The sequence below is a fragment of the Dunckerocampus dactyliophorus genome, chromosome 11, assembly GCF_027744805.1.
Source record: "Dunckerocampus dactyliophorus isolate RoL2022-P2 chromosome 11, RoL_Ddac_1.1, whole genome shotgun sequence".
Taxonomy (NCBI): Eukaryota; Metazoa; Chordata; class Actinopteri; order Syngnathiformes; family Syngnathidae; genus Dunckerocampus; species Dunckerocampus dactyliophorus.
The window spans coordinates 21,089,945-21,114,844 of NC_072829.1; the positions used below are offsets into that span (position 1 = coordinate 21,089,945).

Consider the following 24,900-nt stretch of genomic DNA (forward strand, 5'->3'; position numbering starts at 1 on the left):
AGAAATGGAAAAAAGTGCAAAAAGTTTAAGAGAATAAAGTCAAAATATTCAGAAAAAAGTAATGAGAAAAAGTCCCAATTTTATGAGAATAAACTTTTAATATTATGATATATAAGAATATATCATAATATCAATAATATCAACATTTATTAGCATAGAGTTGAAATATTAAAGAAAAAAACACCTTAGTTTTTTTTTTAAGATGTAAAAGTATGAGAAACAAACAAAACAAATAAAGTTGTCATGTTATTTTTTTAATTAGGTTGAGGAAAAAGTTATAATAATACAAGAATAAAGTCAAAATATTATGGGAATAAAGTCATAATAACGAAAGGAAAATTTTAGTTGAAATAAAAATTTAAAAGCAGAAATGGAAAGAACAGCTGTAATTTTACGACAATAAACGCGTAACATTATGGGGAAAAATAATGTCATTTTAGTTGCATTTCACCTAGATCACAAAGCTGAAATACAGTTTTTTTGTTGAAGCATATATAACTTCTTAAAATGTCTACATAGGCTGATTTGCAAAATATCCAAGTGGCCCTTGCATCCTTCATTTTTCACTATGTGGCCCTCGCTGAAAAAAGTTTGGGTAAAAAAATTGGGGTTTTGGCAAAGCATCCACATGTAGTGAGTTTGCAGTAGTAAGTACTAGTAGTAAGTAGTGAATAACAATGTGTATAATTGGAATATTAAGAGTCGTAATACTGCAGTTCACAATGTATAAGAAAACTTACTGGGAACTTTGCCCTTACCCTTGACCCTGAGTACAATCATTTCCTAACAAAACAAACAAGAATTGTATAATTACCATTAAACCTTGGAGACATTCATGCTCAACCTTCAGTCATTCCCCTGTCAAAAATGCAGGGTTATATTTTATTTAACACTATCCTCAATGGGCTACCCAAGTCATGCCCATGTGTCCCCTATAGAGATGGACTTCCTCCCTCTGCTGATGACATCACATATCACCTCCGGCCTTCTGTTTCCTCTTCTGGTCAGATGACATGCATCCACTGCACTGTCCCTAGTGACCCTATTCGCTATGCACACTTGATCTTTTGCAAGATAGGACGGGATGTGCCTATTTCTCCTGCTGTAATTCAAAGGGGTGACAAAACAATAGAAGATAGCATGAGTGCAAAGGTTTTTTTTAGCGACCGATTACCATCCACTAGAAAGTAAACTTTACTATAGTGTATATTTACTATATGGAGATGGTATGCTGTATTGGTGACATAAACACATTGCAGTACAGGCAGGAATTTTGTGGATGGTGATTAGAACATGTGGAACATGTTTGGCGAAGTCGGATATACAAATTAATTAATGAGTGAGGGGAAAGAGCATGTCCTTCCCACTGTTTTTATTATACAAGGGAAACGCTTCAGGTTATCGTAAAAATACACCACTGATCTCCCACTCCAACAAGGAAGGCAAGACAATACTGTGAGCTGCACTGTAATGTTTCACATTTTATTTTAATAAAAAAAATGATTGACAGTGTGTCTCACTTGAAAGCTCCATTTCAAGATCTTAAATAAGCCTCTGGCGTTTACATTCCACTGCACAATTGCTTCCCTGTCTGTTATTACAGCTCTTATCTCTCTCGCAGAAGAGCAATTAGCGAGTTCAGTTGGTCTTAAATGCAAATGTTCGTAGACGTCACTGATGACAAGTGTGCATTTACAGCGGCTTTTAAAATTCACTAATTCCATCAAATAAAAAGATAATATGTCCTGTTGAATTCAGTAAAAAAAAAAAAATAAATACTGTATATGCAAATTAAATGCATAAAAATGTATCTAAACATTTGCCAGCTTGTTATATCCACTATTTTCTACAGTTAGAGACCTAAATTGATGTCATGCCTCCTGGCTCCCTCTAATTGTGCCACTTTAATGAGCTTTTTACTGACATGAAATGTTCCCTTAAAGTCATTAGGCCTTGAGAGAGCAACGTTTCCATGATGATGGAGAGGGGTTTGTGCACTTGTGCCTGTTTAAGCATTAAGTGGCCTCTGAAGCAGTCACTGAAACTTTGATGGTTCACATCTACTGAGCACACATGGTGTCATGGTGTGTGAGCGGTGTGGGAATTCCGCAGCAGTGATAGCAGTGAGCAGCTATCTCGACGGTGACAGAATCCAGACTTCAGTTGCATGAAAGGTTTGTGAATGTGTGTTCACTAATGGAGTTTGGCATAAGGCTACCTAAAAGCCAAATAATAGGCTGCACTGACAGATGAGTGATGAGGCAACAGGCGGTCTTCGTGTTGTAATGTTGCCTGTTACGATGTTTCATGGTTAATACGCACTCCCATTATAAAAATATATTAAAAAATTATATAAAAATATAAACAAAACAGTGCAAAATGGTGCATGCTAACAGGCAGTGAGTTGCTGGCTACATTGCAAAAACATACATACAGGCAACTTCTGTGTCAAGCTAATGTCTCACACAGGTACGCTGTACACTATACTTGAGTACCATATAGTGGTTCAAATGTGAATTACACTCGTCATGACAATAATTAATGAAAAAAATTGTCAAAAAAAAAGTTGCCAGTAATATCGTTTATCAACAATAATTTGGAGCACAATTATCCATCCATCCATCCATTTTCTAGACCGCTTCTCCTCTTTAGGGTCACGGGGGCATGCTGGAGCCTATCCCAGCTGACTTCGAGCGACAGGTGGGGTACACCCTGGACCAGCAAAATTTGTCATCGTGACAGGGCTACATGTATGTTTTTGGAATGTGGGAGGAAACCGGAGTAGCCGGAGAAAACCCAAGCACGGACAGTGAGAACATGCAGACGCCACACAGAGATGCCCAAGCGGAGATTCGAACCTAGGTCTTCCCGATCTGCTGACTGTGTGGCCAACATGCAAACCACTCGGCCACCATGCAGCTGCTACATTTAGGAAAATACATTTAAAACAAGTGCATTTACCTTGAATTACGGGATGTCTTTGAATGTAACCCTTTATTGCTCATAATAACACGGTTTAAAATGTGATTCAAATGTTCTGCTACTATTAAAGAGACTAGTGTTAGATTTTTAACTGGAGTGACATATTCAGTTATATATTCAGTACATACATATATATACTGTACATACATACATACATATATATACATACATACATACATAAGTACTATATATATATATATATATATATAAAACTGAATATGGAGTAATGAATATGGAGTAACTGAATATATATATATATATAAAATCCTGTACTGTACGGTAAAAATGGGCATAGTTCAGACATACAGTTGCTAACGGTGATGAATCATGATTAATTAATTTTAAAAATTGCAATTAATCTGATTAAACTTTTTAATCATTTGACAGCCATAGAAATTACACATCGTAAAATGTTCAGAAAGTGTAGAAATACAGATCAACGTTGGCTGCATGTCCGGGCCAAACGACTTCGTCCTCAAAAAGTGTGATGACAGTCATTAATTTGTCTATTGTCCAAAAATGGATCATGAAAAAGAATGGTTGTCTTACAGTAACTATCAATACAGTAATTGATTAAGAGTTGTCGCCCATATCTTGTCGCTGTGTGCCACGGGAATGATGATGTCACCACAAGAAGACAGGAAATAAGTACTGTAATATGTTGCAGCTTGTAATACTTAAACACTGCAAGAATGTTTCCCATTGTTTGCCAAATGTGTCCCTTTCCTAATTCCACAAAAGCTTCTTTTACCCTTCTTGTCCCCTGTAATCTATTACTTCCTCTTCGTCTCGCCATTTCTATATAGTTAACAGCTAACACAGATGACCATCAAGTGCACTGATGATGAACCCACTGGGGGTTTCCTGGCCTTTTCCAAATGCTTCAGGGATGCACACGCTCATGACAAGAGATATTGAAAATAGACAAATGGGCATTGGCTCGTGAAGGGATGGTCACAAGCCAGAGGTCACAATCTTGGGAGGATCAGTCTGTAAAATCTACTCTCATTTTTCATCTCTTTTGTGAGAGGAATTCATGTCCTAGATGACACCGCCGCTTGACTCGGCCTGCTGCCACACAAAGACCCTACAGTGCACCCGCTATTATTCAGTTCACAGTGCTATGAGATCACCACAACACTATGTCTCCCTCAGACTCAAGTATTTGCTGAGAAAGATGCAAGCTGAGCCACTATGTTGCACATACAAGGCTAATATACACCGGTTGCACATGGACAGGAGGGAGATGGGAATTCTTCTTTGTACTTTTAATGGTTTTCGTCTCAAATTGGAGTTAAGCTGTTGTCTTAATTGAATCGATCCAAGACATCAGTTTAAGCAAAATGTCCATTTTTAAACACAAACAAGACTTTCTGACCTTGAAAGTATTGCATACTTTCTAGATTTTAACCAAACAAACAATCAACTTTTCACTGCACCATAGAAAGAGCACACAGTTTATCTGTGGACAGCTTTACTGCAGCTACAATACAACCTGTTGACACTGGTTATACCAGTCTCATTTTTAACTTGTTTAACTGACGTGTCGTTGAGACTAAATTGCTTTTCCCTAAATGCAAACATCCACGAGGCCACAGGTGTCAAACTCAAGGCCCGGGGGCCGGATTTGGCCCGCCATATCATTTTATGTGGCCCGCGAAAGCCTATTTGCCATATTTGTATATGTATTGTAACTTTGTTATTAATATTAATGTTGTCTTTACTTTTTTAAGATTTATTTTTTATTATTTTACTTTTATACTATTGTAAAATTATATTTATATTATTGTATTTTTATATGTATGTTGTAATTTATATATATTTTTTACTTTATATACATATATTTAAATAAGTAACAATTTTAATATATCAAAAATATTTTTACAATAATATAAAAAAATGTAGTATTTAAAACATATTTTTACAATAATTTGATAAACATTTATCATTCCATTTACAATAAATAATAAAATATGTTAAAGTAAAAACAAAACAAAAACAACTTTTTTTTTTTTTTAATCAAAAAGACAATTGTTCTTGCTAAATGTATTTGTTGTCAGTATTGACAGAAAACCTTAGTTTTTTTTGTTGTCGAATCCAATTTAAAATGACTATTTTTTTTATTCGTTATTAATGAAAAATGTATGTAATAATGAACGAAATTCTAAAATAGAATTATAAAAAGTGGCCCTCTGAGGATAACCATAATTGCGATGTGGCCCACGGTGAAAACCAGTTTGACGCCCCCGAGGCAATGTCACTTTTAAATGCACTGTTCAGAAAAAAATGCAGTGCAAGGTAACATTGTGGAAAAGATCACTGTGGAAACCCGACAGCGGTGCCCAGAATGCACCACAGTCATATAACTCTGTAGTCTGCTCAGGGGAATTCCACTTTGTAGCTGCCCCTCAATCTCCATGATTTACAGCTAATGTCTAATGGCGAGAGAATATATATCATACTGTATGATAAAACATCAGTCACTATGAAAGTTTGCATATATGCAGCCTCAAGTCAAAAGCACTTAATGAGCCACATCACTTTATTAGCCCTGACAGGGCCAAAATCAAAATGTTCACGGCATTATTGAACATTGACAGTTGCATGCACTCACAGTGACTTGTCGCTAGGCTTTAACATCTTGGGAACTTACCCAAACAACAAAAAAGTGAGGGGAATTACAACACATTTGCATTGGAGTTCCTTGCTCAATAGAAATCTGGCAGTGTTTGGGAAGCAAATAGCAACCCAAAACCTTACGGGCATAATACTACCAACCTGGCTCTCAGCACATCCTGGCTGCTGTTATTGTAGCTGGGTTTTCGCCATATTAGAGTAACATTGCATTCACGGACAATGGTGAGGAAAGTCCCCGGCAATGAAATGCATGATGTCACACGAAACCCCAGCAAACCTTGTGAGACTCCAGCTTGATGGCTAGATGGATACTTTATCTATCTCCGAGAGAAATTCACAACTTGCTTGGTGAGCGGAGTAAACTCCACAGGTATGTTTTGGTTTTTATTTAGTTTGTTTGTGATACCACCACAGAAGTGTGGCGATGACCGTAGAACCAGAATTGTGACACAGGAAAGCCATAAACACCGTCTGTTCTGGCAGCGCTGGACAAAGTTGCCAATATAATTGATTAAATATCAACTTCTTGCACAAATGAATTGCAGATGCTAAATGCCAGTAGGTGGCATGATCGCAATGTCTATGTACAGTATTTGTGTAAACAGATACCTTACTCCCTGATGCCTTAACAGCTGCGCTGGACAATGAGTTGACAGCCCAGGGCTTTTAGCTCATTGGCCAGCGCTGCTCAACTTTACTCTCCATCAGTGGTTATGCATGGTTGCCGGTTCGAGCCTTTGCGTCCAGCCGGACTGGACTGTGCGGATGACCGCTGTTACATATGCACACATGATACTTTAATAGATATTTTAACAGCATCAAATTTTAGTTTTGATTTCTTTATTGCGCAGAAAAAAAAACGTAAAAAAGCAGCATCATCAGTATCAAGCACAGAATTTCTATTGTTGTTATTAAGTCTCTTGTTTCCTTGTCGTCATTTGACTCCGCTGCAAAGTCAGGCTTAGAACAACGGCCGTGTTGAATTACATGAAAAACAGAACAGCTTTGTTGTGTGGAAATGCAAATCACGCTATAGAGCACTTACGTATAAGATGTTGCATTGCTTGAATGCACGCGCAGTGGGGGTCACAAACTGACCAGGGGGATGGCAGCAGTGTGCATAATTACCCAAGCTGCTAGCATACTGTATATAGCTTTGTGTCATCAGTAATAAGCTGTCAATCAGAGCTCCACACTAAATATTGAATAAATGGATCAGGTTTTCCATAGAATTACATGTACGCGCCATTATCCAATAGACTTCTTTGTCCACAACCTCTTCCATATGCCGCCTGACAATGGTTGCGATTCATCATGGGCGCTGAGCTGCAAAACACAAAATCTCAACACTGTAATGCTTCTCTACGGGGACCGCCGCTCCCCTTTCTCACCCACCTGATGCTCCAATTCTCAGACTGCAGAAACCATAACTTTATGACAAAGCTGCTCCAGATGGCTTCCATTCAAGGATGTACTACAAAGCAACCACTGCTAAAGCCCGTACTTGCTCGTCTATTTCACATATTCCATACTGTTCCAAAACAGTTCACATTGCAAACTTGGATAATATCGGATGGCACTCAATCATCCTGTATCAAATCATCTACCTAATGAGAAGAATTAACCCGTTTAAGTGCATTTTATAAGGTTTATATATCATAAGACTAAGGTTAGCGCTAATGAATCTGTTAACTGTTCTTTGGATGGAAGTGAATTTGTGAGGAAAAATGAACGTTTTATAGCCTTATTAAAGTCTCACCTACACACACACGAAATGAATGTGATCCAAATAAAACTGTGACCTGTGTTCTACCCGTAAAATCTCTCAACTATAAATCCAATGTATCCCTCAAGACAATGCAATATAAACTCTTACTCCAGCAGCAGACAGGCGCTTGACCATCTCAGCTTACACTGTGTAAAAATATTGCAGAATTTTTTACATCGATAACGTGAACATAAAAGAACAAACTCAAAACAAAGAGGCATCATTATGGGCTCCATCAACTACGGGGCTCCAGTCTGCGACAAACTGCTCGCATTTTGTGACTAAAATATGAGACATCGCGAGTGATTTTTTCATCTGTGTGCGACCAGATAAATGTACAAGTTCCATCTTGAGCTGACGAGGGACGTCCCTTGTTACGGTGAAAGTGAAAAATACTTTGTGAAATGTGTAGTCACCTGTTAACAGCTTGTCACAGTCTAAGCCCATCTATGCCAGCGTGTGTGATCGCTCACACTTATTGTTTGAGCTAAGTTAGCCTGGAGCCCTGAACTAATAGGCCTTTTGTTCAAGTTTCCTACAATTGAATATGCAAATAACTTCCCAGCAAGGGACATTTGTCCTGAATATCATATCATATTTTGGTGTGATTCAACAGAAAGTTAGTTTTTTAATTAGCAAAATCGAGATACTCCACTGTCCCATTTATTAGACAGCATATTTTCCCTTGAGAAAAATTTGGGTCCTCTTGTATTTGCGGTCAAGAGATTTATACATGGTTTCTCCCCAAGTTCTTCCTGTCGCTCACACATACCAGTGACCCGCTGGAAAAAAGTGGCTTCAATTTTGGACTCCACCCTCTGTTAGTGCTAGCGAACATGAGAGGAGGAGTCATGATGCCAATTTTAAGGTGATTGTAATCAATGAAGTACAGTCAAACCTCGGTTTTGTACACCCCAGTTTTTATATGATTTGATTCAAATATTTGCCAAAATTTTTCCCACAATTTCCATATAGCATTGCATGTAACAAACAAGTCCTGGTTGCCCTGTACTGTTTCGTGCTGCGAAATCGAGTGCCTAAACAAAGCATTTTTATTGAGCGAGACTAATAATAAATCGCCACGAAGCCAAAACAAATTTGCAAGAGCCAGCACTTTGATAAAGAATCTGAGACTACTGAATTCGAACTTGCCAAGGAAGTCTGCATCAACAATAAGATCTACCCATTCGTCATTTATAATTATTTGACATTGTTTTCGGCATGTAAAACTGTCACTATTCCCTATCAAGCATCCATCCATCCATCCATCGTCTATGCCGCTTATCCTCACTAGGGTGGCAGGTATGCTGGAGCCTATCCCAGCTGACTTCGGGCGAGAGGCGGGGTACACCCTAGACTGGTCGCCAGCCAATCACAGGGCACATATAGACAAACAACCATTCACACTCACATTCATACCTATGGACAATTTAGAGTCACCAATTAACCTAACATGCATGTTTTTGGAATGTGGGAGGAAACCGGAGTACCCGGCTAAAACCCACGCATGCAAACTCCACACAGAGATGCCCAACGGAGATTCAAACCCAGATCTTCTCGATCTCCTGACTGCGTGGCCAACATGCTAACCACGAGGGCACCGTGCGGCCATTCTCTATCAAATGTATTTTTTGTTAATAAAATGTGGGTTTCTGGAAGAGATTAATTGGATGTACATTATTTTCTATGGGAAAAATTGCATCAGTTTTCATACGTTTAATTTTTTGTCAAACCTTTTGGAACTTATAATATTTATGAATAACTAAACCGAGGTACCACTGTAGAGTCGTCAAACTGCCACGGAGCTGAGAAATACATATGATATTGTTTTTCATCCACTAGTCGTGTCCCTGATGTTGTAAATCTCCAAAGAGTCATTGTTTTTGTCTTTCATTTCGTCTTTAAAAACATTTTTCCAAAACCGTGTCTTGAAAAACAAAAAGCGGCCTCCTATATCCAGGGTCGTCTTATGTTTGGGTCAGTACGGGTACGATGCAGATGTGAGATGTTGAGAAAGTATTTTAAAAAACAAAAAAATTGCAAAACTACAACACATATAATCTATTTACATAAGCAATTTAAGAAGTAATTTAGCGATGACGTTTGATGCCCTTCGAAAACACCAGCCTTTGTCTCCTGTGGTGTTTCTGCAAACAAAGCCCACATAGTCACTTAGGAGAAATACCTGGATGTTGTTCATCTGTGTTGAGAGATGGGGATGACAGACATGAGATTTGTTTTGACCTGACAACATCCGCTTGCATGCTGTCACAGCGATGCAAAGCGGTGAGTTAGTATAGTTATATGAGAAAGTAGAGCACCGTGTATGCATTTAGTGCCATTTCTTTTCACTCCAAGGGGGTATTCGTGAAGCGAGTTTAGTGGGTTAGTGAGCTGTCTTGAGTGTAAAGCCGGACTTGCGCGTTCCGCAAAGGTAGGTCTCTTTTAAAACAGCTGTATCACCAGCAGCTGTATCACCATGGCAACTTAGGCTAACCTCATAACCTGGTCCTCACCAGGTTATGTCCAAGCTTTAAGATTAAAAACGGCTATGAAACTGTTTAACTAATTTGGAGATGGTGTCACCATGTCACCATTTATTGAGAACCTACAAAAGGGCATGGAGAATTTTTTTTTTTTTAAATCACACCGCTAGCATTCGCTGATGATATCATCCATCTATAAGCGAGGTAGATTTTCCGTGGAGGAAATATGCTAGATATGCTCACTTTTTTGAGCCGAGCGCAATATGAAATATTAATCAGGCCAGCGTTAGCAGATGTATGTGTCACGGCAGTCCTTGTTGAGTACTCTGCCTGTTGGTCTTTATATCTTACAATATTTGCTGGAGGAATAAGCACTCTGAGGCATCAATCAACTACAATAAAACAATTGTCACAAAGAAAAGCCGCCACAACGTCAACACTGCCTTCTAGTGGTCATCATGAGTACTTATTAGTATCAGTCTAGTGTAGTACTTACAGTATTTGTCACAGGTAATGAATATAATTAATGATTTCACTTTGATATGGCCATGAATAAACGGATCGGTGTTTTACGTATAGGACAATGTGATTTACTAGCTGCCAAAAAAGTTAATATAGAAATCATTAAAAAAATGAAAAGAGAGTTGTTGTCCTCCCTCGCTCTTTTGGCGGCGACAGTGTTGCTTTTTGGCAATGATCATCTTTTTGAACTCCTCATAACGCTCCCGTGCCATGATGATTAACTGCTCACCTTTTGTAAAATACGCCCGCTGGGACTGCTTCATTTTTGAGCGGATGTATGATAATACGACGTCAAATGCCCCCTTTTTATGCAAACGCGCACTGAGCAGAAAGCTGAGAACCGGACTTGACAAAGTGTGTTGAGAACCTCCGTTGTACCGTTTAATTCTTTTTGGGGATTTTAGGTTTTGTTGAGCTGCATCTTCAGCACAAAGCCTGGGTTGGTTGAGCCACTTTGGCAGAATACCCCCCTCGTCTGCCGAGTAAAACTGCCCGTAAACGTTGGTCTTCTACTTAGCATTGCATGTTTACCTGGCTGGAGGCATCAAGCCGGGCTTTATGGCCCTGCAAGTAGTAAAACTATACATTTACAGTAATCTGAATCTGTAAATGGAGATCAAAAACTCTTGACAAAAGAATGATGCTCTGCACCTCAGGCCAAAATCCACAAAAAGGCGTGGGGTGGGGGGTGTCTGTTTTTGTTTCCAGTAAAACAATGTTGTGCAGCGCAGGGGACAACTGGGCTCCTCCCAGAATACACACGAGCCAATTACACATTTTGTATTGTTAGCCGCCTCAACAATAAACCACTGCAGGATTCTGAAGAAGACAAATTCACTAGTGGGGGCATTCAACACTGAACAATGATAACCCCAGGTGGTCTAGCCAAAGCTTATCAACACATCATATTTTACTTGAGTCTCTATGAGTCAACCATTTGTTGGAATTAAAGATTCACTTTCCAGACAGACAATAAATCTATTCTAATAAATTCTACAACCAGCAGCCACTTTCCATACCAGTGATGTGAATTTTTTGAAAGGATGCATACCGAAACTTGTATCATAATGGCACAGGTGCCGACGTAAACGGTACTAACATGACCGAAAAACTAAGCAGCTATCGGTGCCTAATTTCAAAGCTAAATGAATGCAGACTCAACCACCTGTAACAAGTGCTTGAAATAATGGAATACTACTTTTTTTGCACAGAGTGGCATTTAGAAACACAAAGTCCCTCAGCTTGTGTATCCTGCTGCTCATTTTGCTCACCTTTGCTCAAATTATGTAGCGACTTCCTCTCATTCGCTCTCGTCTCTCTCCCTCCTGTTTGTGTGCTCACGACTGTGCTGTGTGTGTGAAACCTTCCCTCCCCCTTCTGCTCGATAGTTAGCTAGATAGCTAGCTAGCTAGATAGCTAGCTCGCTGGCTAGCGAGATAGACAGATACACAAATAGATAGATAGATAGATATTTTGTTTATCTCCAAGAGAAATTCATTCAGGATAGCATAGATCGGGAGTGCCCATTACAATCTAACGCAACAGGTAGATCGCCAAGGTCGTTTGTGTCGATTGCATAAAACGTCACTTTGTAGATGTCATATGACATCAGTCAGCTGACATTAACCTCCGCTCCTGATTCACTCTTGCTCCCCCGGGGCGTTTCAAGCTACACACGGAGATGCAACTTTCATCTTTATTATTCGGATTACAGATAAACTAACTCAGCAATAAGATGCTTATACTGTATCTAGAACAGAATCTGTTCACTTGTAGCGGCTAGTTATGTAGAAAAAAAGTGTATTGTTTGATGGCTTTGCTTCGCGTCATGAAGTCCACTATAGAAATCAATGTTTTCTACACGTCCGCTTCTTAAACTATTGTTTCAAGAAGAAATAGAAAATGTGCACATTGCTAAAACCTTTTTAATATGTTGCCTTGACTCCGGCTCCATTGCCTTTTGCATAATCATTTTCAATTCTTGTATATCGGCAATGTTTGATAGCAAATGCTTACTGGAAGTAATACATGAACTGTGTCTCCTAATGAACGAACGAATTTTGAGGAATTATGTGTAATTATCTTTATTGCCGTATTGAACATAATTAGTGTATGATATCAACTACTTTGATTACCTGTAAACTTTGAAAATGTGAATATGAAATACTAATCACTAATATTTACAATAGCATTTCAAAGTTTACCTGTTAGCTTACTCGTATGTTATATATATATATATATATATATATATATGTTAAATATTTTATAGAAAGAGGTAGATCATTTTGACTTGTACCTTGCATGCTGAAAAAGTGCGTGCACCCGATATACATGCATAACGTACATAAATAAGTACTCATATTTTTTTATTAATATATTAATTATATATATATTTTCTATATATAAAGTGGGAGGAAGATCTTTGGGACTTAGAGTAGTAGTAGCTCGCAGGCTGAAAAAGTGAGAGCACCCCTGGTTTAAGCCTTTCAACTGCTGCAACCATCATGTCCCATGTCTCTCCCTCCATTGCAACGTCCCTTCCAGTGTGCAAGAAGGTTTTTTGTTAAATTATCTGACCTTTTTAGTACTGTACTTTTTACTGGTGCACTTAATGGTTGGGCTGAAGCACGATTCAGAGTTGATTCCTCTTTTTTTTTGTTTTAAACCTCCTAAAATCCATCCATCCCAATAAGATTTCGCTAATAAAGTTCAAAAGGGCTCAAATCTCATTAATGTGCTGTAAATCCAAGTACTTTAAATGTGTATATTTTGCAGGAGATGCTGCAGTCAGCGGTGAGAACATGCACAGTGGGCGTGAGAGGTCAACTAACAAGACAGAACAAGCCTGCACACAACACTCAGGACGTTTTGTGTTTAAGTGTTTTAAGCGTACTTACATTTAGTGCTGTTTGAGTTCATCCCGCAGGTGATGGTGTCCATGTGAGACTTGATGCACTTTTAGAGGACGCCCATGGTTAACCGTGCACTGCTTGAAAGAGCATGGACGAGCCCCTGTCTTGTACTTGCAGTCGGGACTGGAGGAACAAGCTGCTTGCTGCTCCGCTGGGTCCTAGCATCCACCTTTTTGCGACGTCAGACGTCAATCAATCAACAATTTAGTCAAAAGTGAGGCCTGGACATAGTTAATAGCGTTGCATTTACACTACAAAAATGCAAATGTACTACAAAAATCTTTCCAAAGGTCACCTTTTTAATGTTATATTAGGCTATGCTAGCTGCACACCCACTGAGATCATATCTTCGCCTTAAAACGTATATTCACGTGTATCTATTGTAATTGTATTCAGAAATTACACGTAATCTCAGCATTCATATTCTGCATATTTAAGACAAATAGGCTGCGGTAATTTTCCATTGGTCAACGTGACATACCTGCACGTTTTGTGCTCAGGGGTGTGCAAATACAAATATTGATAATATGATCCTACTGGTAGTGGCTGTATCAGATCAATACAAGGGAATGAAATCTTTGCCCCACGTCTTATTAGGATTATAATCATGATCCACAAATTAAGAGCAAAATCACAGAAAATAAATATCGGTATCAGTATCTATATCGCCAATACTGGCCCTTTATTTACTCAGATCGATACCAAAATTTGCAGTATCGCCCAGCCTTAGCTACTATACAGTAATTAGATGTGCTTAATACTACTACATAGTACAGTATTTCTTTTTCAAGCTTTCGTCCAAATATAAATGAAAAGACAAAATGTAATTATAACTTTAATTTTAGAGACAAAACCCAAAAGGAAACATGTCAACCCTGGTTCTTTAGCAACGTGAAATTCCTTCCAGAGCATTTCTTTATTACTCATACTCATGATTTGAATCGTGTATCGATGGCCACCATTTCATCAACATCTTATTGCAATGAGCAAAAAAATAAAAACAACCAAACAGAAAGATTCAATTGTTGAATGAAATGTATTGCACATTCTCAAAGGTTAGCACACAGTGAATGTATTCGTTTGAATAGGGTAACATCACATTTATGTGTGCTGTCAATCTGCCTATTTGCATTGTCACTTTGGTTTGCCCCGTTATTTTTTGAGACAATTAGCCCACTTCCCGTAACTTCTTAGCATCAAGGAACACAGTATTTTGAGTGTGAGTGTACAATCCGGGGAAGAAACGGAGTTCAAAAAATGAAAAGGAAATATTCTAGCTGTCATCCACTCTTGCCCTGTCATCATTCACACAGATAAAGTGACGTAAATGATGTACTGGGACTACATTCTACTTATTCAGATTGCTGGTGCTGCACACTCATTAAACTTAGAAAGCATAACAAATAAGGCAAAGCCAAAATTCTCCTCGTGGTGTTAAAATCGGGGCACAGTCCTTCATCATAAAGAAAAGCACAACATGGCATCTACACCTACAAGTCTGTATTGCTTTCACACACCACTCCAGCACAGGAACACACAAGCACTTTGTTTACTGTGCATAAATGTTTCTGTAAACCCACAAGTCTGTGCTGGTGTGCCCACAATTTGGTTCATTGCATGAGGAGATCAAGAACAGGTTCTCAGCCATGGCAGTGAAACGGTGCAGATTCTCTCTGGATGTATGGCAGTATCTAACACACGTCCACACATTGTTAAAAGAGTCTGGCCTGTTTTTTTAGCTCGTTCCTCTTCCATAAAGCCAGCCTGTCGAAGTCCTCCATTGTCATGCCAAACACTTGGACAAACTCTTCTGGAGAAAGGTGACGCTGGGGAAAAAAAATGAGGAACATGTCTAATTGTTAACATCGTTATTTCAATTTTAAGTTCAATGTCATGCCAAACATGCCACCAGAGTTGCACAACGATTGAACTTTGAGACACAATTATGCATGAGATTACATGAAACTGCTGCACATCTGGAAAGATGTCACCAAATCAAAGAGACTTCGGCTCAGTGAGAATGTAAATGTTGTTTTTTTGTGATGCCATAATAGGGGATGTGTGATGGCAAAAAGTAAAAAACAAACAAACAAGAATAGTGCAAGAAAAGGAACTTAGTCCAGGCTGCTCAATACAATATGGCTAAGTCAACAATAAATGACCAACAGTAGGGAGAACACAATGTAAACCACATAATTGATGTTGCGTTTATGCTCTTACATGTACTTATCACTGGGTTGACTTCTTTTTATACTTGTTACACTTTTTTTTTTAATAATATGAACAAGTAAGCAACTTGAAATGTGCCAAAACGTAAATCTACTAATAAAAAATAAACGTAATAAAACTCTATTTTTCTTTGTTAGACCAAAATGCTTCTCTTAAGCAAATTAAGTACTGTCGTCCCTCGTCACTTTACATTACAACTGCTACCTACTATTACTCCATTGTATATGTTTCAGGTGCTTTGGCAAATTGTAATAACTTGTTCTGTTAGCAGATTAATTTACTTATTGTAAATACCAATGATTAAAATGAGCACTGTCATGTAATGTAGTGCTTCATTTGTTTAAGAGAGACAAATTAGTCTACCATACTAAAAAAAATATATCATTAGCTGAAAATGACTACTTTTGACTTTGATTTTAGGCATTAAATTAAATTAAAGTTTGCAGAGAACAATAGAGGTTCCACTTCTTTCTCTGTTCTTATCTTACCTCCAGTCTGGCTCTCTCCACATCTTTAGGGAGCCTGTTCCGCCCTCTGGTGGTCACAATGAGCGCCTCGTACGGGTAAATCTGGATGGAATTACATGGGAAGAATCTTGCATTCTTTTTTCCTTTTGTTTCAGTAACAATGGCAGTATTCTAAAATCCAGTATTCATAAAGGAGAACGTGTACAATCCCTACCTTGTGTTCTGCTGTAATTAAAATAACAGACAGTAAAGTTAGTGCACTGAATCAGGCTTCAACACGTTGATCAAATGAATAATATACATTTAATTAAATATACCTCTGCTTCCCCAGTTCACCTCGTTGCTGTCATACTGGTACTGGTAGCAGTCAGCACTCTGAGGCTGCAGTTGATTAAGAAAGGTAAACAAATGGTTATTTGAATAGTTGAGACTTACATTTTGCATGTAATAAAATGATGACGTCACACTTCCAATCACGTTTTGTCTTACTCTTTGCATGCCGTTGCGTCCATATCCTGGAAGTGAGGCAGACTTGCACACAAAATCTAAATTACACAAAGAAATACATGTTGTTAATTACTCAGGTTAGAAACATCATATCTGCACAGGACAAGTGCTTTTACTCATCTTATGAATGGAAATAAAATTGCACTGTCAAGTCACTGCCAGAAGATGGCGCTCACCACAAACAAAACACTTCAAGCTGATGGCTGGGATTTGTTTCCTGATATTGGTACTGTATCTACAGTATGTCTAAAAAACATTTTGAAACAGGTGCGATTGAAATGAACGTCTTGGTTAAATAACTCACCGCTGTCAGTGCTGTATTGGGATCGGGGTGCTGTGAAAGGCAAACAAAAAAGAACATTAAAACTCCTTACTGCACAAAAAAACATGTAAATGATGCCCTCTACTTTTTCCATTAAACATTGGAAGGCTCACACAACATCACAGGTATAGGTAATAGCTGTATAGGTAATAGGGAAGACTGCGATGGAAAGGAATCGAACATCCGCACGCACACCCATTTAATTGCTCAACGTGGCTTCATGCTCTTGTTGCCTTAAAACCATGACCAACAGAGTGCTTGTTCACTTGTGTCCCCTCCCACCCGAGGAAGAGCTTTAATGAGAGATCTTACTGCTCATAAATAAACCAGGATATGGGACACCAGCTGCGTGGATGAAAGAGAGTCAGACACATACACACGTCCATGGATGCATAGACGGAGCCAGTAGAATGTAGAGAACCAAGTCAGGAGGGAAGACGAAGGAGGAGGAGAAGAGGAAAGCTGGAAGTAGCATGCAAAGCAAAGAGGGAGATGACGAAAGAGATGAAGCGTGCAAGTGAAAAGAAGCACTTGGAAAGAAAAAGGAGGGAGCGGATGAAGATAAGCTGCTCTGTTAATGTCAGGGGCTAAAATAACAACCTCAATGTGCTGAATGTACAATGATGCTTGGGGAGCTTCAGCACATCTGGCACTCGTGCACACCTGGTTGAGCCTCTGTTGTCAGCGGCAGACTAGAGTGGTCACATGTAGTCCAAACAGTACCGGTATGCCTTCTGCTGTTAAACCAACCAGCAGCTGTTCTCTCCTTTCTCATAAACCAACCTCCCCCCAATAGCAACCGTGAACCCTCCCTAACACGCATCCACAAGCCCACTACCCTCACCCCAAAGGCCAATGACAGACTCATAAAACGACATGCTTGGGCAAGACACTGGCATACACTGTATGAATAAAGGTATTAATTGAGCAACTAAATTATCAGTTACATAGGTTGCAATATACCACTCAGTTCCACCTACTTGGCTGAGTATGCAAGAATGCACGAGCCCTGACCTTAACCCCTATGAAACACCTTCCGTTGGACAAGAATTCCCACAGACGCGATCCAAAATTGTGTCGAAACTTTTTCCGGAAGAGTGGAAGCTGTTATACCTGCAGAGATGTACCAATATTTTTGTTCATAGTGTATAAATTTAAGATGCACAAGGTTAGCAGACCTGCCAACCCTGAACTCTTGTAGTTGGATTTAGTTCATTTTTAGTTAAGTAAAAATATCACTACTTCCAACCCCGCTCCAAATTAAAAAAATATATATATATATACATATTTAAAAATGTTTTAAAACGGTTTAAAAAAGTGATACATATAGACACAAAGGTTTGAAATGAACCAAACCATGGCCTTACTACCCAGGTATGCGTCAAACCGCGAGGATGCCGTACCATCACACCCCTATTTATTCATATCAACATTTCAGCTTTTTGTCTTTACTTATTATGCCTTTTGCTCAATTTTCTCGTTGACTGTTTATCTTGTTACCTTCCTTTGTAGCGAGCGAACAATGGGAATTAAAGAGTGAAGGGAAGTGTTATTGCAGCTGAATCAAATTCATGCGTCAGTCATTTCTATTGCAAATGTAGATCCAAAATCGCAGGAGAAGGCGTTTGGATCCACCCTCTGAACGAGTCGTATACAGACAGGAAATAATGTACTACAAGTCGACCAATCACAGCTTGAACTGTCTGCGTTGTGGTGAAATGCAACCAAACACCTGTTGAACAGCAAAGCAAAGTGCAAAGGTGAAAATATGTGCCGCGTACAAAAAATGTGTACATGTTGGCACATCTGTCAAAGGTACTGGAACATACAGTACAGTACATTTGATTTGTTGTTGTAGCAATGCTATAATATTCCTTTAAACTGGAATGGCCATTTGATATATAGATCCATCCATCCATTTTCTATGCCGCAGAAAACTGCTAGAAATCTGCGTGGGTTAAAATAGGTTGTAAATTCTGCAAACGTTGGTATCTAGGTTCACATAGAAATGCATCTAGGTGCTGAGTTCATCTATTTAGGACCTCTTCTCTGCCTGTCTGTGCTATGTCTCGTTATTGTGTTATTGACATGTGTCACTATGGATTCTTTACTTGCGTATCTTGCTTGCTGATGTAACAAGTGAATTTCCGTGGTGCTGTGGGATAAATAAAGTACAATACAATACAATACAATTGTTCACAAAGTTGGATGCATAAGGGTGCAGGGTGCTTCCTTACATCCGTTGATGGTGTTGTTGTAGGCCGTGGCGCTGTAGCCTGTCGTGTTGAGGGTTTCCTTGCTCCCACTACAAGAATTCCTTGCACTGCCCCAGGGGTCGTTGTCATAGGAACCAGATCTGGCTTTCATCTCCTCTTTAAGGATCATCCTCCCTATGCCACTCCCAATCTAGGAGAGACATTAGAGGCAGTAGAGTGAGAGGCAGAAAGTGGGGCAAACGTTATGGACATTTGATGTACAGAGAGTGAACAGCAAGCAGAGGCGCATACAAGAAGGGTAGTTTAGGTACCATAACCTAAGACATGCATTATTTATGGTGTTTCTGACATCATGTTGAAGTAAGGGGGGAGCAAGTACAGTATAATGAAGTCCTTACTCTTTGAAGACTGTGACTCCAACTCTCTTCATCTCCCCCTGTCGAGAACCGTCTCCTTGGCACTCGATAGGCTGAGAAGGAATACAAATAGAACAAGGTATTCCTTAAATGAATAGGTGAATAACCCCTAATCTGATGACTTTGGCCCAATGGAGACAGTCAATGTGGTAAAAGGTGTCTTCCCTACCCCTGGGGGAGCTGGGGTATTGGTAGTAGTCACACTCGGACTGGGTGTATGGCTCTGGAGAGTAGCTGGACAACCTGGAGGACCTAAGGATGTCCTCACTGGTCCTACTCTTGGTGGCTGCATTCAAATGATTGTCTGTGAAGAAGCCATTTAGGAGAAAAGGAGACAACAGAAAATACATGTTAACTCCTAATGTCATTCTGGTCTGTCAAAGCAAATGAAAACACTGTCATTTCAAATAAGTACATAGTCGAATGCAGTCGTCTTCTTTGCTATTGCTAAGTTAAATATTCGAACACCTGACAAAAAAGGGGCGGTTGGCTGAGCTGCATTAGGAACAGAGTGCAGAGAAATGTACAACTGTGTTTTTTCTCTCAGACGATAGGAGTTTTACAAAATTATCTTGATGCATCCCAGCAAATTCCTTTAGTGTCAAAATATTTGTATAAATACAGTATGTAGCTTGTAAAAAACGGTTTTAGAGTAGATCCCCATTATTCACGCAAGTTATGTCCCAAGACCACCCGCGAATAGCAAATACAGGTGAATAATTGAGGAGCCCATGAATATATATTTTTTTCACTAATAAACCCTGGATTATGTTGCTGCTTCAAGGCACCACCATCAGTTCAGTCGCCTCCCTCCAAAACACCTCCTACTAGATTAACAAGGACGTTCTCCGATTTTGGATCATTTGCAGACCCGCCAACCTTGAAGAAAGGCATTCTGGCGTTAAGGACAGGTAGTCCGATTGAACTGCGGAGGTCATAGTGGGCTTTGGCTTCGTCCTGGGGTTTCGCCCGGGGTCCCACATCCCACACTCTACGTGAATCGTGTATAGTGAATACAGGAAGTGAAGAAATTCATACGTGCGCTGTACGACTAAACAACTACAACTAAGAAATTGCATAAGTACTTTGGTCATGAATGCCAGGAACTGCTGCGCAAAGGAGAAAGGTAAAACGTGGACTGGGCGTCAAACATGCATCAACGTTATGCCTTTGAAGATTTTCTCTTGTCTCTATTTTACAATCATGATAAAACTGCCGTTAAAAACAAGATACGGTGTCAGGAAGCCAAGGAGCTGTGCTTGCATGGAGTTAGTGACAACTTTGTGTGACCAAGTGTCTCCAAATGCAACACCTTTGGAACACCTGATTCTAACTTTAGAAAAATCTGTCTAAAATAATACATTTTGTCATATCTTTGTCAAATTTGAAATGGGACTCAAGCAATGATCCCATTGTGTTTTCCAGTCCATGCCACATGTTTCTGGAGAGAATAATAATCCTTTTCAGTGTATTTAAACTTCTATTACTCAGTGTCAGTATACAGATTGTGGCTGCTGGGGTTACAATTTCAGCTTGTTAGCTTTCAATAAAGCCCAAAGTCGTGCCTCTACTCCAAATGGTTCAATGACAGCATTACATTTAATTTGGGTTGGACTTTCTTAAGGGCCAGCACATCACGTCTGATTACTACTGCAATAGAGGGGGTGTGGGTGAGCAGTGTCTCATTTGTATGAGACAGGACAGACCAAAAAACAGTAGGTTTGGAGTAGGTCTGTTTGGAGAGGGTTATTAGTGTGCTGTAATTCTTCATCCTTGGAGTATTTTGACATGTCACAGACACATTATTAAGACACCTAGGAAATGTTTTAATCTGTGAAAAAATGCATAATATGTCTCCATTAAGGGAGCCCATGCAGTTTCAAAGGACTCATCTTTGAAAGCACCTCTGAATTGGTTAAACTGGACAGTGTAGCCTTCGACAGAATTCTGGATGTTGCTCATTTCCACCCTTACCTGCACGTCACAATGCTACAGTAGGTGACTGCATGTTATGATTGTTAACAGGTTTAAATGTTCCACAGATATCTAGTGTTAAATGTCCAAATGAGTAAAAACCTAATCAGCATTTTTTTTGCTGTCATATTTAAATATTTTTCAAGACTAAATCTGGGGTATGGAAGCTCGTGAAGTACAACAGCAATGCATCCTACAAAAAAATTGGAAAAAGGCTGCATTTGCAAGCGCTATGAAAGACCCTTTGAATTGGGACAATCTTTATGTGGAATGAATGATGTTACCTGTGCAGCCACTGAAGTTAAAGACAAAGTCTGAACTGACTAGTTGTGGACAATCAACACATTGAATTGATCATTACCATTTCTGTGAATTGTGTGTAACTGATTGGTGCTTCATCACATTTTCACGCAAAATGGAGTGCATTACTCAGCTGCAACCAGCAGAGGCGCTGTTGATTCAGCTTCAGTTTCAAGAGTCATTAATCCGTTATGGAAATGTACTCTAACCAAATACATTGTTTCCTATAAGAAATAATGCAAATCCAATTAATCTGTTGCGGACACTCAAAAATATTACTACAAAATTCGTTTTTATACTTATACAGTTATAGTTTTACATACAGAAAATTCAAAATTCATAGAAATGATAAATGAAAGGGATCAAAGGGATCAAAAGGATCAAAGACGGCTATGTGACAGCAAGATCCACACGGACACCAACTTTGTGTTTTGCTATTAATTAATAGCAATTAATTAATTCAAAAGTGTTTCTCAACTTATCAAAGTTGTAGTGCTTGCAACTTTCTTTGGCTCCATTGTAGTTATTTTGCAGTGGTGATCAATAAGAAAAGCGGAGACTTGTAGCGTAACTGTGTTAGCTACCAAAGAAATACAGACTCAACCACTGACGACATCACAGACTCAATGACCTGCGGCTCTGGTTTCCGTTTAGGACGTTGACTGTGATAAAAATACATTACGAACACAGTTGGAATCACGCAGTTTATTAATAACGCAATAAGATGCGTGCCATATTGTGCGATAACCAGAAAATGTACGTAAACTGAGGAAAAAATTTGGTACAGTATAAGTTTTTGATGTAAGTCGAAAGCCCGAGATTCTATTGTAGTGTACGTGAAGTTGAGCTACATCCATGAAGATGTCTGCGATGGCACAACTCCCCCATAAAGCCTTCATTTGTTCAATATAACACTGTCATAGAAACAGGAATTCATTTGGAGAGATTCTTATATCCCACTGAAAGTAAAATAAAAAACACAACAATTAATTGATTGTAAATTTTCCTGAAATTTGAGTCACCATTTGGTGAAACGGTATCAGCCCTCCCATTGAACATCAGAAAAATGTGCCTCGAGAGTTTGCTTCCAGCCACTGTTTTCCTCTATTCTTTTCTGAGAAGCTCAATGTTAGAGCCAGCAGCAAGAAAATAAGCTATTTTAACCTGAGTTTAGTAACGGCCCAGGCTGAGGCAGCCAGTTATTTCATGAACGTTAGACAATCATACTGATGCCTCTGTACACTAAAGCACAGTCAATGGAAGTCAATGGGTTTGACATGCAGCATAATGTCAGATGGATCGTTTCTCTCTCTGTTAGCCATTAACCATGCCGGCCCTGATCCATGATACATTGAATTCCAATACACACAATGCATAACACCAGCGACAGACATTCTTATCTTTCGGACACACACTTTCCACTTGCCTGACGTCACATGCACAAGTACACAAGTATGTTCACAGCAAAGTTGTGTAGGCTGTGCAGGGCTGATATGGATTACCAAACACAAGAAGAGAGACACAGACATGAATAGAATCCATCTACTGACTGAGCGAAACAGAGAGTACGAGGGAGCTTACTTACAGTGGCAAGGTCACCGGGTTAAATGGAGCAGGAGGTGGAGGGAAGTGAAAAAAATGTGATTGGATGCAAGAAAAAGGTGAAAAGAAAAGGGAAATGTTACTGGAGCACCCCCGAGGGAGATGTGACACTGTGAGAGCTTTACTACTTGTATAGAGTACAAAATCTATTCTTGTAGGCTAGATGTAGCTCTCGATATGAGAAAGGAGCTGTTATAATGAGACACTACATCACTGAAATCTAATTTCTATCAAATAAAATAGAAAACACATTATTTAAGTAGTACAGCACAGGCCTGCAATGCACATTTAACGTGTCTGTTGTTGGTTTGTGTTGAAACAAAATCACAATATATACTCAATTGGATGGATGTGAGGATGTGAGTTCCTCATCACCGTCATTCTCTTACAGAATGTGCATGGAAACATTACGGCCTGTGATGTACTTTGCATCATTTACATTGGCAGACATGTCTGTTCACAAGTTGACACAACTCACTAAATAACCCACAAAAGCCAACACATACAGAACAGAGGGAACATCACAATTGCAAACAAGATCAAATACCAAAACCACTTGTGCTTTCTATCTACAATGTACTAATGTAATGTAACTCGGCATATTTGAGCATCTTTAAGTTAATTATTATCTATTAAGAAAATACAAATTAGCAAAAAATATCAGCTTCTTGTAAATGTAGGCATAATGGTTGAAAACCGTTTTAATCCCACATATAAAGATGAGAAATCTCTTCACTGAATATATGACCATATACAGTAGTATACAGTTTTGCGGATTGCATATATTTATCTTGTAAAGTGTGCATCCTGCACAGTAAACAGACTTCACTTAGTTCATGGCCCGAACTGCACACAGCAGCATTTCGGTTAATATTATATTTAAAGCACATACAAAATATGCAAGTCTGAAAGTTGTTATTAGTAAGGTTCTGTTTGAAATAATAATAATTGGAATGTCAATAGAAATCCGTAGTCTGTCCTAAGGGGCTGCTGAAAGACATCAATAGATCAGTAATAACACTGACGCCAAGCACAGCATGACTACACTGACAGGAGGACAGGCAGGCTAAGGCGGCGCTAACTGCACTGTACCCGTTCTCTTATAGATGGGAGGCTTCCTGTAGATGTTGGGCTCCCCTGTGGCTGGTGAGAGAAAGAGGAGATGGAAAATTGAAACGCCGTGGCATAAAAGAGGAAAGGCTAGAGGATGTGAGTTTCTTTTGGAACAATAGGATGGGAAGAAGAAGAGTTGGTTGTAATGGAATATAAAAGAAGGTCAAGTATGCAGTATGAGGGGAAGAATAGGCGCCAAAAGGGATTATGTGGGGAAATATGTGGTCAATAAGAACGGGGCTTTGTTACATGTTCACATGATGTGACTCCCAAGAATCCTACGCTTTTCTGTGATTTTGAGATGAACTGGTGATATGTCCTACCTGGTACATGAAAATGTTTTGGGGGCTGGTTGGTGGTCGGTGTGGTGGACCGCCCCTCTTGGCCGTAATAAGGTGAGCTCCTACCACTCTCGCAACCTGCAGCCAGCCACAGCAGATCACAGCA

At 39.2% G+C, this 24,900-nt stretch overlaps 2 protein-coding genes across 4 annotated transcripts in view; both read right to left on the reverse strand.

The window, feature by feature from the left end:
• The window catches only part of afap1l1a (actin filament associated protein 1-like 1a), a 40,304-nt gene extending 26,827 nt beyond the window's left edge, over positions 1 to 13,477 (reverse strand). Inside the window, exon 1 of one of the 2 annotated variants that reach the window (XM_054791264.1) lies at positions 13,293 to 13,477. In XM_054791264.1, coding sequence (XP_054647239.1) covers positions 13,293 to 13,335 — 43 coding nt within the window. In that variant the 5' untranslated portion in view covers positions 13,336 to 13,477. The remainder of the gene's footprint in view (positions 1 to 13,292) is intronic. The other variant, XM_054791267.1, reaches the window with a different exon arrangement.
• Positions 13,478 to 13,672: 195 nt separating this feature from the next.
• ablim3 (actin binding LIM protein family, member 3) overlaps positions 13,673 to 24,900 on the reverse strand; it is a 58,235-nt gene continuing 47,007 nt past the window's right edge. The window contains exons 13-23 of one of the 2 annotated variants that reach the window (XM_054791268.1): positions 24,777 to 24,872; positions 24,433 to 24,483; positions 19,634 to 19,750; positions 19,447 to 19,517; positions 19,070 to 19,238; positions 16,815 to 16,844; positions 16,493 to 16,548; positions 16,321 to 16,384; positions 16,218 to 16,228; positions 16,025 to 16,105; positions 13,673 to 15,133 (exon numbers count right to left, since the gene is read on the reverse strand). In XM_054791268.1, the coding sequence (XP_054647243.1) occupies positions 15,020 to 15,133; positions 16,025 to 16,105; positions 16,218 to 16,228; positions 16,321 to 16,384; positions 16,493 to 16,548; positions 16,815 to 16,844; positions 19,070 to 19,238; positions 19,447 to 19,517; positions 19,634 to 19,750; positions 24,433 to 24,483; positions 24,777 to 24,872 (860 nt within the window). In that variant the 3' untranslated portion in view covers positions 13,673 to 15,019. Of the gene's footprint in view, positions 15,134 to 16,024; positions 16,106 to 16,217; positions 16,229 to 16,320; positions 16,385 to 16,492; positions 16,549 to 16,814; positions 16,845 to 19,069; positions 19,239 to 19,446; positions 19,518 to 19,633; positions 19,769 to 24,432; positions 24,484 to 24,776; positions 24,873 to 24,900 lie in introns of both variants that reach the window. The other variant, XM_054791269.1, reaches the window with a different exon arrangement.